Source organism: Capsicum annuum, chromosome 3, assembly GCF_002878395.1.
Source record: "Capsicum annuum cultivar UCD-10X-F1 chromosome 3, UCD10Xv1.1, whole genome shotgun sequence".
Lineage (NCBI taxonomy): Eukaryota > Viridiplantae > Streptophyta > Magnoliopsida > Solanales > Solanaceae > Capsicum > Capsicum annuum.
The window spans coordinates 267365856-267381785 of NC_061113.1; the positions used below are offsets into that span (position 1 = coordinate 267365856).

Here is a 15930-nt window from a genome sequence, read left to right on the forward strand (position 1 = left end):
TATATTTATATTTGTATTTCATCAATATCAAATATTAGTGCTAAAAGATGTCTATAGTATTGGATCCGTGCTGACACGGGCCATGCACCAATAGTGAGGTGGTTTTGACCACCTCTTCAATTACTATACTACACCCAATCATTTACTACATTACATCCTAATTGCTCTATAATTTACTATATTATCCCTAATTAATTGTTACAAGTCATTTATATATCAAAATTAATAATATTTTTTTATTATATTACCCCTAATTTATTATTATAAGTCATTTATATATTAAAATTTATAATATTTAATTAAAAAAATAGATATTTATAACGTTTGTTTCAGCTGCTTTAACCGTGATTTTACTATATCATCCCTAAGTAATTATTATAAGTCATTTATGTATTAAAAAATTAATAATATTTAATTCAAAAAATAGATTACTCTATTAACCCATATCATTTACTATATTACCCTTAATTGCTCCGTAGTTTACTATATTATTCCTAATTAATTATTATAAATCATTTATATATTAGAATTAATAATATTTTTTATTATATTATCCCTAATTAATTATTATAAGTCAACCACCTCTTCATTTACTATATTACCCCTATTATTTACTATATTACACCCTAATTGCTCCGTGATTTACTATATTATCCCTAATTAATTATTACAAGTCATTTATATATTAGAATTAATAATATTTTTTTATTATGTTACCCCTAATTAATTATTAAAAGTCATTTATATATTAGAATTAATAATATTTAATTGAAAAAATAGATATTTATAACGTTTGTTTTAGCTGCTTTAACCGTGATTTTACTATATCATCCCTAATTAATTATTATAAGTCATTTATGTATTACAAAATTAATAATATTTAATTAAAAATTAGATTACTATAGTACCTCCTATCATTTACTACATTACCCCTAATTGCTCTGTGATTTACTATATTACCCCTAATTAATTATTATAAGTCATTTATATATTAGAATTAATAATATTTAATTGAAAAAATAGATATTTATAACGTTTGTTTCAACTGTTTTAACCATAATTTTACTATATCATCCCTAATTATTTATTATAAGTCGTTTATGAATTAAAAAATTAATAATATTTAATTAAAAATAAATTACTGTAATACCCCCTATCAGTTACTATATTACCTCTAATTGCTCCATGATTTACAATATTATCTCTAATTAATTATTATAAGTCATTTATATATTAGAATTAATAATATTTTTTTATTATATTATCCCTAGTTAATTATTATAAGTCATTTATATAATAGAATTAATAATATTTAATAAAAAATAGATGAAATGTCTGCCTATATTACCCCGAATTGCTCTGTAATTTACTATATTAACCCTAATTAATTGTTATAAGTCATTTATATATTAGAATTAATAATATTTTTTTTTACTATATTACCCCTAGTTAATTATTATAAGTCATTTGGTTTCGACCACTGCTTCGTCATTTACTATTTTACCCCTAATTGATCCATGATTTGCTATATTACCCCTAATTAATTATTATAAGTCATTGATATATTAATAATATGTTTTTATTATACTACCCCTAATTAATTATTATAAGTCATTTATATATTAGAATTAATAATATTTAATTAAAAAATAGATATTTATGACGTTTGTTTCAGCTGCTTTAACCGTGATTTTACTATATCATCCCTAATTAATTATTATAAGTCATTTATTTATTAAAAAATTAATAATATTTAATTAAAAAGTAGATGACATGTCTGCCTATATTACCCCTAATTGCTCCATGATTTACTATATTATTCTTCATTATTTATTATAAGTCATTTATATATTATAATTAATAATATTTTTTTAGTATATTACCCTTAATTAATTATTATAAGTCATTTATATATCATAATTAATAATATTTAATTTTAAAAATAGATATTGTTTCAGCTGCTTTAACCGTGGTTTTACTATATCATCTCAAATTAATTATTATAAGTCATTTATTTATTAAAAAGTTTTATACTTCCTCCATTTCATATTAGTTGGCCCCTATTAACATGGCACACCCATTAAGAAAATATTAATTAGGAGTTTATTTTACCAAATTAGTCTTATTAATTATGCTTTGAAAATACAAATTTGAGTAAATACACTTTGTTTAGTTATTTAATGTTAAGGATAGTATTGAAAAAATATAATAAAATCCTCTTGATTTCATCAAATAGACAACTAAATTAAAACAAATATTTTTAGAAAAAGGCCAACTAAAATGAAATGGAGGAAGTACTAGATTTATTAAGTAGTATTTTAAGGACTAGGAAACTGAACATGTTCCTAAAAGCAACTAGATGTAGTACATGAGAGTGTTTATTTCATTATTTGGGGGGGGCGGGGCGAAGCTACCCTTTAGCGAGGGGTTTTCTTTTGGTAAAAAATTATATTATTATACATAGTGAAAATTATTTTTTATATGTATATGATAGATGTTAAATCTCATTCAATTTTTTTCATTTTTGAATTCTCTTTATGAAAATTCTGATTCTGTTACAGGCTGGGGGTCAACGTGACAGAAGAATAGATACCCTCACTTTAACTTTGGTATGGCAAAATGCATTTATGGCTCAGTTTATATGTTCACATTCTTCCTGCAAAGTTGTAATTGATTGACCAAAAAGCTGGGATAATTCTCCAGAGACAGACAGATAGAGACCCTTTGTCCAATTTATTTATCTTGAAAAAAAAAATCTCCGGAGCAGAAATAAAGAGGATAACAAAAGCAATCTTAATGCTACTCGACAGGGAAAAAGTAAAATGTTCCAATAATGTACGTATTATTTGATTTTGGACGAGGGCTACAATTCTTATCAACATATATAGATAGTATCATCACAAGGGGAATCTAAAATTTATAAATAATATTTCTTTTCTTTTTTTTTTGGGGGGGGGGGGGGGAAGAGAGAAGGAAGTCGATGAACATATTCTGAATTTGGATCATTTTAAATTAAAGAGAATCAAAGTGATAATGATAAAAAATTGGGGAATGGTGAAAGCTATGGCAGCATTGGAAGTGCATGTGGGGGTTTCTGCATATGGATGACTTATGAAGAAGGAGGAAAAGAAGAAAAGAAAGAAGAAGAAGAAATAATAAAAATAACATTAAAAAGTAGAAAAATACATTTCATAAAAAAAAGCTTTTAAAAATAAAATTATAATCATTTTTTAGTTCGTCGCGCTGTTTAAGAGAGTGTATGCGCCCTATGCCAAATAATAAAAAAGATGATGTAATAATATCAATTATAATTATTCGAGGGTAATAAGACGCCCACAAAATTAAAATATTTATTAGCAAATTTGAGACAACTTTAATGATGATTTTATTCCTTTTCTTCGACTTTAATTAACAATGGGTGCATAAAATGTGATGATTCAACAAATGCTAAAATAACTTTCCAGAGAAAAGAATTTTATGGAATAAAAGCCATAATAATCTTCTATCCAATACTTCAATCTGAATTACTCCAATTTTGGGCTCGTTTATAAATTTTACATTTCCAGATTTTGTCACTTTAAGGAATGATACTGTTTTTCAATATTCCTCTTAGTACACTTCCTTATTGGACTCTTTGCCATGAGCTACGTCACTGCAACGCATCAAAAACCGACACGTTTTGCAATACCCTGCTCATCAAATTATAAAGGCCTAATATCATTAGAGATTTTTTATTCAAATTTTAGGAATGAAAAAACTCATGTTAGGAGCGTGGCTCTTAAAAATAAATTCTGCGACTTATGAATTCATTTTTAATCAAAAATTTGATATATAATTTGCTCTCGACTTGTAAATAAATTTTTTGATAAACCCCAATTTACTAGTAACACTTCAAAAATATCAGAATTCGAGAGATTTAACATTTATGGACCAAGAATGGGATCTTCATTTGAATAAATACATTTTTTAATATATATATATTAGTTGCATTTGGTTTGTGCTAAGTCCGGACCCAAAATTAATATTAAATTATATATTTGTAATTTTTTTTTATCTTATTATTATTCTTGTTTCTAATTTTTATTTTATTTTTCTTACAGGTAGTTCGAACATATCTCAATATTTCTAATATTAATCAAATTATTGATTTTTTTTTTGGTAAATTGAAGGAATATTTTTTCCGCAGAGTTTATTTTAGATTTTCGGTTTAGTTTCAAACACATGCATGCACCAACACTATTTTCCTTTTTTTTTAGAGATAGTTTTGGAGATTAAAGTCTTTTATGATCCAAATCGAGTTTTATCTTATGTTGAATCAACTTCATCATTTTTTTTCTCAATTCTTTTTCATTAAGTTTTTCCTAATTAAACTTATATTAATTAACTCATTTATTACCAAAAAAAAAAAAAAATCTATATTCAAAATAATATAATAATATGTAATACGGTAGATTTTTGTAGGATAACATCAATAAAGTTAACTTATAAATAATGATAGAGTTTAATTTCAATAATTAAAAGATTTGATTCAACAAAATACTTTTGTAGATGTTTCTTCATATAAAAAATAGATGTTTCATTCTGTTGGTTCATTTTAACAAATTAAGAGAGTATTATAGTACTATTTTTATCCATATTATTCTTAGTATTAAATAACTATATAAGTAATCGTAATTAAATTTATGATTTTAAAACATCATTAATAAAATTAGTTCATTAAAATACATTTTTAATCAAAAAAAAATTTACTTCAACCATTCCTAAATAAGTGCTTCTTTTGGTTTGGGCACACCCTTTAATAAACTTTTCACTTCTAAAAAAAATTAAAAATTACTTTACCAACTCACTCTTAATTAAATTTCGTCTCTTTTCAAATTTACATTGATTATTATATCTAAACTCAGAGGTATATTAAAAAGATTATTATCAAACTACTCTGAAAAATTTAAATGTATATTTATTTAGAAATAAAATCACAACCGAAAAAAATACCTGTAAAGAAATGAACTAAATAAGAATTGTAGTAGGATATGAATGTAAATGGTGGAGGAGCAAAAAAACATAACAAAAATCATGTAAAATATCAATAGGATACACCAATTAAAAATGTCCACTTAGAATTGAATTAAAAAGAAAAGTAATGCAAAATAAGTATAGGCCACCTATAGCAATTTGTATCAATACAAAAAATTTAATATTATTATATTTATTATGAGGACTACCAAATTTGGCCATCCTCACTTATATATAATAGTAATAGTAATATATAATAGTAATATATATATATATCTTTTCTATTACATATAAGTAAAGGTTTAGCGTGCTAATAATTTGTCTTTTATGGTACTACCAAATATTTACTTATATATTTATTATTATTATTATTATTATTATTATTATTATTATTATTATTATTATTATGTACTACTCCTATTAATTTATCTTTAGTGGTACTACCAAACCTTTACTTATATATTAAACTTTTTAGTATTACTATTACTACTATTGTTATTACTATTATTATTACTTTATTACTATTATCAAGGGTATTTTGATAATTTTAGTCACCCCATCCTTCACACATATATAGTAGTAAATAAAATGGTTACACATGCATATGGACTTACATCGGTTCTGAAATATTTATTGTACCGTAAAATTATCAAAATATCTTTGGTAGTCATTTAATAAGGAACAAAAAGATATTTATAAAAAATTACTACTATGTATAATTCAATTACAAAGGTATAAATAAAAATATTATTAAAATAATATATGAGGACAAAACAAATAAATATAAGAAAAAAGAAATATGCATGTGTAACCATTTTATTGCACCATAAATATGACGACAAAACTGATAAATATAAGGAAAAAAATAATATGCATGTGTAACCATTTTATTACACTATAAAATTATCGAAATACCCTTGGGGTATAAATAATAGGTAATTTAATAAGGAATAAAAATATATTTATAAAAAATTACTATCATGTATAATTCAATTACAAAGGTCTAAATAAAAATATTATTAAAATAATACATGAGGGCAAAACTAATAAATATAAGAAAAAAATATGTATGTGTAATCATTTTATTGCACCATAAAAATAACGACAAAACTAATAAATATAAGGAAAAAGTAATATGCATGTGTAACCATTTTATTGCACCATAAATTATCGAAATACTCTTGAAATATAAAAACAAGTAATTTAATAAGGAAAAAGAAAGATATTTATAAAAAATTACTATCATGTATAATTTAATTACACAAGTCTAAGTAAAAATGTTATTAAAATAATACATAAGGACAAAACTGATAAATATAAGAAAAAAGCAGTATGCATATCTAATCATTTTATTGCACCATAAAAATGAGGATAAAACTACTAATTTGCCTTTTGTGGTACTATCAATATTGCATCATAAAATTACCGAAATATTCTAGAGGTATAAAACACACGTAATTTAATAAGGAACAAAAAGATATTTATAAAAAATTACTACCATGTATAATTCAATTACAAATGTCTCATAAAAATATCATTAAAATAATACATGAGGATAAAACTAATAAATATAAGAAAAAAGTAATATGCATGTCTAACCATTTTATTGCACCATAAAAATGAGGACGAAACAAATAAATATAAGGAAAAAATAATATGCATGTGTAACCATTTTATTACACCATAAAATTAACGAAATACCATTGGTAATCATTTAACAAGGACAAAAAGATATTTATAAAAAAATACTATCATGTATAATTCAATTACAAATGTCTAAATAAAAATATTATTAAAATAATATATGAGGACAAAACTAATAAATATAAGAAAAAAATAATATGCATATGTAACCATTTTATTGCATCATAAAAATGATGATAAAATTAATAAACTACTATTACTTTACTATTATATATAAGTGAAGGTTGGGGTGACTATCAAAGGTATTTCCGTAATTTTAGTCACCCAACCTTCACTTACATATAGTAGTAAATAAAATGGTTACACGTGCATATGACTTTTTTGTTATATTTATTAGTTTAGTTCTTATTTTTATGGTGCAAAAAAATGGTTATACATACATATTGCTTTTTACTTTACTTTACTACTATATATAAGTGAAGATTGGGATTTGGGGTGACTACCAAGGTCATTTCGTTAATTTTAGTCACCTCAATCTTCACTTATATATAATAGTAAATAAAATGTTACACATGCATTATGGGTTTTTCCTTATATTTATTAGTTTTATCCTCATTTTTATGGTCCAATAAAATAGTTACATATGCATCTTGATTTTTTTCTACATTTATTAGTTTTGTCCTCATATATTATTTTTATTTAGATATTTGTAATTGAATTATACATGATAATATTTTTTTTATAAATATCTTTTTGTTCTTATTAAGTGACTAAACTGAATGTATATATTATGTTAACATCTATTCATTATATTACATTTCTTTTTTTCTACTCCTACTCTAAATAATTAAAACAAGTAGAAAATAATCTTCTCAAAAGTTTGGATTACTTTTGCAAATTAGTGTTACCAAAATATGCATGCCTTGCACTGGCACGGATCTCTAATATATATATATATATATATATTCTAAGCTAGGTCTGCCCTACGGTCTCTTTTCTGGGCCTATATAAACCACCATTTGGGTATGCCATTTGCCATTACCTTCGGGCTTCTCAGTATACAGCATATTTGCTACTTGGGAGTATTATCTTTGAATCACTCTATTACTAATTCATCTTTATTCATACCATGGAAACAAATAATATTCATCACTTGCGTCGTCAAGTTGCCAACCTTAGGCAGTCCCTTTTCGATCAGGTGATCAACTCTTTCCTAATTATTATTATTATAAGGCTGAGGCTACAGTATTACATAATATATATATATATATATATATATATATAAACATGCTAATATTTCGTTGCGGATTGAGGTACTTAAAACGATTTATGAATTTGATGGTTTCCGCAAATTTGGGACCGTAAAACTCCAAATACTAAATCCGTATGTGTTCCTCATATAATTTCCACAATGTTGAATCTTTCAATATCCGGAAAAAAATGTTTTAATTGATAGCTAGTTGTTGTATGCATGTCAAAAATGTCATTGAACTATTCAAAACAAGTCATTTTACCCTTTGTTGCATTTTTTTGCTCAAAAATATCCTCACCAGTCACCATTACGTTTTGACTCAAAAATACCATCCAACTAGCCAAATAGCTCTAAAATACTCTTCCTACTAACCATTGCTTCAAAACAAACAAGCAAAAAAAAGGTTATACTAGTAATTAATTGGAATCAGGTACGTGCATGGGTGCAGGGATATGTTGATGAACAATTTATTGAGTTGGAGGAGCTACAAGATGATGCTACTCCTAACTTCGTTGAGGAAGTCGTTACTTTGTTTTGTAAAGATTCTGCTCGTTTAATACATATCATTGACCAGACCCTGTGAGTTTTATTTTTTCTTTTTATCTCATCATGTCTCAATATTAATTTCAAGTCTTCCTGGCTCCTAGACATATATAATACACTGATTAATGATGATCTACTAATTATTTGTTTGATGTTTCTTTTAGGGAAAACCATCCTGTTGATTTTGCAAAGCTTGACAACTATATGTACCAATTCAAGGGCAGTAGTTCAAGGTTAGTAATAAGAATATAGTTTAGTAATCCCGTTTAATTTATTGATCAAAATTTCTTTTCTACTACATGTATGGTTGATGTCATTTTTACATTTTTGATGATACTTTCGTCATGTTAGTAACTACTTTGTTTATTCTCTTTGTATAATATGTATTAAGGAACCAACAAAATTATTTATTCACAATCATCAATTCTCCATTCCATATTATTTGTTTATGTTCTTTACACACTTCTTAAGAAATCATGAATAAAAGTAGTATTTTTAATAGTTTACTCTTTCACTCTTCTTAATACACTGAATTATGTGTCTTATTCCTTAATACCTAGATTAACAATGAAGGAATGTTTTTGAAACTCTAAAATATTTATACTTTCAAAAAATATTAATTTTAAGGGTGAAATGAAAAAAAAATAAATTCTATCTTGAATGGATAAATAACATGCACAGTGGGAGTTGTTTGGTAACCCATCATTAATAGATGAGTTTGTCTTATTTTATAAAGCTAGCTCTCTCAATTTTTTGGACATGAAATTTAAGTTTTTTGAAAAAAATTATACACATTTGAGAATTACGTACAAATTATTTTAATTCATAATACTTGATAATTTAAAATACTTAAAATATATTTTGATTAACATTTTATGATGTGTTTTCGTACTATAGTGATATGAGAAGAAGTGCAACTTATAATATTTTTTGTGTAATTCTAATATCTATATTTTAACTTTAAATCAAATTAATCTAGTTCAATTCAGTTCTGAAAATTAATCAACTTAATTTTTGACAAGTGAAACATGAAAATTATTTCTGAACAGGGGTGTAGTAAGTTACCACCATATTTAAATTATCTAATTATTTTTCAAAAGTTAACCACATTGATTAAGTATTAGCCTTCTTGCTTTTTTATTTATGGTTGAATTCTCCTAACAATGGAGATAAGAGGTAATTGCAAATAGTTTAGTACATTAAATTCAGATGATAAGTTGATTATTTTTTTAAAAAATATTTTTTATTAAATTTGAAGACCTGCAGAGAATAAGATAAAAGACTACTAATGAAATTTGAACCCTTTTTTCTTTTTTTTTTTCTTTTTTATCTTTAGAAGATGGGGAACTCACCAATTAAGCTAAGGCTCAACCCTTAGCCTATAACAAATGTTATTTGAATTAACTAAGTTATAATTTTAAAAAATTATAATTGAATTATAATTATCCTTATTACTAACTCGTTTTTTATTGAGTCCGTGCTTGTACGGGTTTGCCACCATCTAGTTAACTAATACAAAATAAGTAACGTTTTTTTTTTCCTGACTAATTGTATGCAGCATTGGAGCCAAGAAGGTTAAAACTAAATGTACACAATTCATGGAATACTGCAGAGCAGAAAATGTGGAAGGGTAATTTTCATTTGGATCTTCACTTATGGTCTTATACACATGCATATATGTATACACACACATTAATGGTATAGTGGTTTAATTTTCTACACTATCAACATAATTTAATATGTTGTAACATATTATTATCATATGCCTTATCTGAATAGTTTTTTAGATGACTAGATAGTGTAAAAGAAAACTCCAATCTTAATCGGTATAGAAGTTAATATGAATTAGTATCAACATTTAAATTTCAAAGTTCCATAACATGGACAGAACATTATCATGAAATTTTCAACTGTAAAATTCAAACTCCATAATAGTAATTTTACAAAAATTATAGAGTTAAAAAGTACTGATTATGAGAGGTAGAGAAGCACGTAGGCTTTGGCTCATGTGGTAAATGTAACCAGCAAATTATACCAAATGACCTTGAAAGAGAATATATCTTGAATTTTTGAGCTTCAGTCATAATTAAGCAAATCTTTCAAAAATTACTAAACGAAGTCTCTAATAGTATATTTTATTCCCGCTGCATATTCTTACTATTTATATATTATATATCCCCAAAAATCATGGGGAACTTGTGGTAATCCATGCTCTTTGCAAGATGCTCGAACATGCTACTGCCTTATCTAGAATTTACTTTAATATGATTCTTTACTTGTTGACTTTTATGTCGAGACAAAAAGAATCATTACTATTCACGCATTCATGCATCACAAAATCGTACACTAATTAATCATGTTTAATATATTATACTACTGCAATTTTATGAAATATGAAACAGACATTAATTCCATCTCCTAATTACTGCTAAGCTTTTCATCAAATATTCGAAACTATTAAGGAACAAAATGATAAGAGTCATTTTTTGTTACTCAAAAATGTCTTTAACTATGCTTTATTTAGGTGGGCTGTCTGTCGGGAGGAATCAAGGGGTGCATTGCATGTTCATTATATTAATTTGGACGGAGTAACTTTTCTTGTTCTTAGTTACTAAGTATGCGTACTCATGTAATGCACAGACATTATTAATATTTCTGCGTAATATTATTTCGTATATTTTCTACATGAATTGAAGCAGATGCAAGAGAACTTTTCAGCAATTAAAGGAAGAATATACAACACTCAGAAGGAAACTGGAAATTTATTTTCAGGTGGTGGCATATATAATATTTGCTTAATTATTTATGCTAATTACAATTAACTAATGTTACAATGATTGTGACGAAATTTGTTACTGTATGCAGTATGCAAGACAAGTTGGACCAACCGAGACAGCGTCCTGCACCCAAAGTAAATCTGTTAATTAGGAATACATTGTAAAGTTAAAAAAAAAAGTGAAATAAAGCTCACACTATACATAGAGCAGGGCTCGTCAAAAATGCAAGAAAAAATGCACTATTCCCTTTTCCTTCTTAAACATAATAACTAAGGGAAGGATTTGTATTATCATTAGTATTTAAGTGGCACTTTATGAAATATATGAAGGCTTTTTTCACATCTTTAATTTATTCCCCTCTCCTCATTGAGTTTCATTTTTAGCTTTGTTGTTATTTCAACTAATAAAACGAAAAAGGAATAAATATATTCTTAAATTTTAATAAACGATACATATATATCCTCCGTTATACTTTAGGCACAAATATATCTCTACCGTTAATAATTTGATACGTATATACCCTTCTCACTAACGACGTGTCACGTGTCACGATCCTAGCCATTTATCTATTTTTATTTATTTTACCTCCAAAATAATTAATCCACTCTAATTTAAAATTCACTACCCAACCCATACCTGCCGACCCGACCCGAATTGAACACCCAATGACATCTCCCTCTTTCATTCTCACTCACCCCCCACCCCACCCCACCCCTCCCTCCACTCCCACAGTTAGGGTTGGGCATTCAGTTTGTATGGTTTGATAGTTTAATATCCGTTCGGTTTTTCGATTTTCGAATTGACAAATATGACAACCGTAACCAAATCAAAATAAATTCAGTTCGGTTTGATTTCTACAAATTCAGTTCGGTTATTTCAAATTTTTATTTCGGTTTTGAAGATTAAAGTAGTGAACCTCTCTTTGTTATGACTGGACATTTAAAATTAATAATTTAAAAAAAAATAAAAAAATTTCAAACCTATTTTTTCATTCCCAGATATAAATAACTATAAATAACTCAACATGGATGAAACTAAATAATATAACCATAAGTTTAACATAATATATAACTTCATTATGTATAAGTTTGCATAAACAGTCAGATTGAAATTTATCCAAATGGTCGTTGCCTCGCTGGTCCCCGTCAACAGACAAATCATATTGTCGTTTGTCGGAACTCAGAAGAGTGATCGCTACTGAAAAAACCTCAGTCGGCATTGCAAGCTGCAGCCCACAGTTATCGTCTGGTGGACTAATCACCAACTCTGGTGTCGTTGTACAGACAACGATCTCGCCGGCAGTCTATGGGTCGATCGATTGTTCGACTATTTGACCGATTTATGTTGTTAGTTGTATGCGGTGTGCTATTACTTTTTAGTTATTAAGGTTGCTATTATATATTTATATTATATTATTATATATTAAATATTATTATATATATAATAAAAAATATATATATATATTATTAATTATTTTTAGAATTTCGGTTAATCGGTTTGTCCGAATTATTTTTTTGAAAAATTGAAAACCTAACCGTTTAACCGAATTACAAAAATTGAAAATCGAAATTGATTCGAAAAATCTAAAAACCAAATGAAATTAAAATTTCGATTTGATTTTTTTATTTTATTTTATTTAAATCAAAATATGCCCAACCTTACCCATAGTCGCCAGAATAAAATTAATTTATTTAATTAATTTGCTTCAAATTTTGGATTTGAATGGGTTTTTACCCAAACCCTACAAATAAAAACCAGACTTTCCTTAAACATAAGGTGTTCTAAGATTCCTATTTTGAGTCTATTTGGGACTCAAATCTAGCAATTTTTCTACAATATATAGGGAAAGAGCAGAGCAGGAGTCCTCGTCGATTGGCAATAGAGGAAATTAATTGGGCAGAACTTCAACATGATTTGCTTGCTCTCATTGCTAGACGTTTGAATATGATAGAAGACTACTTCAATTTCGACACTGTCTGCAAATCTTGACCCTCTGTAGCCACCAAGAACTATTTTAACAGTGGCCTACCTAGAGTTCCATGGCTCATATTAGCGGAGAAAGAGGATAATGAGCAAAATTCCCTTCGAAGATTCTTCAGCCTCTCTAATGGCACGATTTTGAACAAGAGGATTCTGAAAGCCAGTAGAAAACGATGTATGGAATCTATGGGTTGGCTTATCACAGTGGGAGAAGACGATTATGAAGTAGGGGTTTACAGACCAAACCGTCAAGTCAAGTCAAATCGAAGAATCGAATCAAACTGAGAAAAAAATCGACTTATGATTTGGTTTGGTTGATTTGACGCTTGAAAAAAAAAACTCAACCATTCTTGGTTTGATTTGATGTTAATAAAAAAAAATCAAATCGAACCCAAATCAAACCGATAATATATATATATATATATATATATATATATATATATATATATATAGATATAATGTGTGTGTGTGCGCGCGCGCGCATGCATATATATAATTTAACTTTTTATACATAAAACTAGTTACTAATAGCCCGGCAAGGCACGAGCCCAACAAATATTTTTTAAAAATTTATTTTAATTATTTGATTTATTGTATCTTTTAAAATATATATAATAATTTTTTTTAGATATCTTTAGTTATTAGCTATTGTAATTTATAATACTTTTTATGTAATTTTTAAATAATATATATCGCTCTCGTTGTCCAAACTTTTGTAGCACTGATAGTCAATTATATTTTTTAAATAATTTAAGTTTTTAAATTATTGTGATGTATAATATTTTTATTCTATTCCTATTTAAGTGTCATGATGATTTTTGAACATAATAATTAATTATGAGTGATATAGTAAAGTTACGTGTCTTAATAACTCACAACAACTAATTAGAATTGATATAGCAAAATTACAATAAAAATATATATACTTGTGAAATTTTTTTGATTCACTTATCATTTTATATCTATTTTTTTTTTTGTCAAATATTATTATTTGACACAATGTTTAAATAGTCATAATAATTAATTAGGAGTGACATAGTAAAGTCACGGTTGAAACAGCAAAGCAGACATGTCTAATTTGAAGTGATATAACAAAATGACTATACAAAAATAGTTGCGAAAAAAAATTAAATGGATCTCATATGAAACGTCAATTAAATTTAACATTAAATATTATAAATTTTTTAATATTTAAATGACTTTATAATAATTTTTTAATAATTAATTAGAGATGATATAACAAAATCGCGGAGGAAGCAGGCAGGAGAAGCAGGCATGTTGAGGGAGACCTGCCTGCTTCTCACACGGATTCCCTCTTATAAGATATAATATTAATTGTAATCTACTTTTTAAATACTTCTTCAATTAGTTTTATTAATTTTCAATATTTATAAAGTAGATGTGTGTAGGTATATATATATTTATATTTGGGCCTTTAAGTTGTAATATTTGTCCATTAATTGCTAATAAAATGATCCAAAACCCAATATAAACTTAAAAGCTAAACTTTTCACTCTTTATCTTACTTTTTAGTTTTAGGAGAGTTTTTCGCTCCTCAATTTTTCATAATTGTGGATTTTCATTAGGACATGAGTGAAAACATTCTTGATCTAATCTTTAATCACAATATAATTGTATTGTAAAAAAATTATAAAAAAATTGAGAAAAATAAAATTGAAAGAACCGACTAAAACCTAAATTGAAAAAACCAATATTATGTTAGTTTGATATTTTGGCCCCGTTTGATAAAGTTTTTCCATAAAACAAATGTTTTAACTCTTAATCATAAGGCAAATATTCATGACATTTCAAGGCAAAAAAACTAAACAACTGACCAGAAGTTCTACCTTATAAGCCAAAGTTAAAACTTATTTAGCGAGGACAAAAAATCAAGGCCATACACTTTAAGGGATAAAATTAAAGACCACACATTTAAAAGGCAAAAATTCAAAACCGACTACTTTTGAGATATTAGGCATAATTTCATGTCAAAACATCATCATGAAGTTCCTACCGTAAAATTTCAAAATCCATAACAATGGCTAGCTCGTGTTACTAGATGTCTCAATCTTTTCTCAAAGGAGATATCAAATTCCGTCAAAATTTTGAGATTTTTTCACAAACTTATTCGACCCTTTTTAAAGTGTGGCTGATAAAACCAAATATTCAATTTTGGTTCAACATCAATGAAAATTGAAAGTAGCATTTTTTGAATTTGGATCGTATAAACAATGCGAAAATCTTGTGTAATGAAAATTTCCTTTTTAAAAAATTCACTAAAGATTTCACACATGATTTAATTCACAACAGGAAATTTCATATAACAACACTAGTTGTTAATTTGATAGAAGGTCGTATGAAATATGGTATAAAACAATTTTGATCAGTGTATTTTAATATGCTAATACACAAGTTGGTGGTAGTATTGGATAGTGGTATAATGTGTACTTTGATCAGCGTATAATGTATGGTATGGATGGTAGTATAATGTATGGTTTGAAAATTCATGTATGGTTAGAAAATCAAAAGTAAAATCCAATGTGTGGAGATTCGTTATTTGATTTTTTAAAATCAAATTTTGGGTTCGGAGATCATTTTATTCAAAAAAGAAGCCCAAGCTCAGAAAAAAGAAAAAAAATCAAAAAGACCAGAGCCCAATAAACGGCCCAAGTTCGAAAATGCCCAACTATATATACACTTCTACTCTTAGATAAATTTTTT

The 15930-nt window shown here is 26.3% G+C and overlaps 1 protein-coding gene across 2 annotated transcripts; it reads left to right on the forward strand.

The window, feature by feature from the left end:
• The first annotated feature begins 7692 nt into the window (after positions 1–7692).
• Positions 7693–11567, forward strand: LOC107861794 (histidine-containing phosphotransfer protein 4). Of its 2 annotated transcripts, none has more exons than XM_047410135.1 (6): positions 7693–7855; positions 8358–8488; positions 8617–8685; positions 10008–10082; positions 11152–11224; positions 11318–11567. In XM_047410135.1, the coding sequence occupies exons 1-6, from the start codon at positions 7787–7789 to the stop codon at positions 11378–11380; spliced, it is 480 nt and encodes a 159-aa protein (XP_047266091.1). In that variant the 5' UTR covers positions 7693–7786; the 3' UTR covers positions 11381–11567. The 2 variants fall into 2 exon arrangements, with proteins under 2 accessions (XP_047266091.1, XP_047266092.1); XM_047410136.1 differs by having other exon boundaries at positions 10011–10082.
• The last annotated feature ends 4363 nt before the right edge of the window (positions 11568–15930 follow it).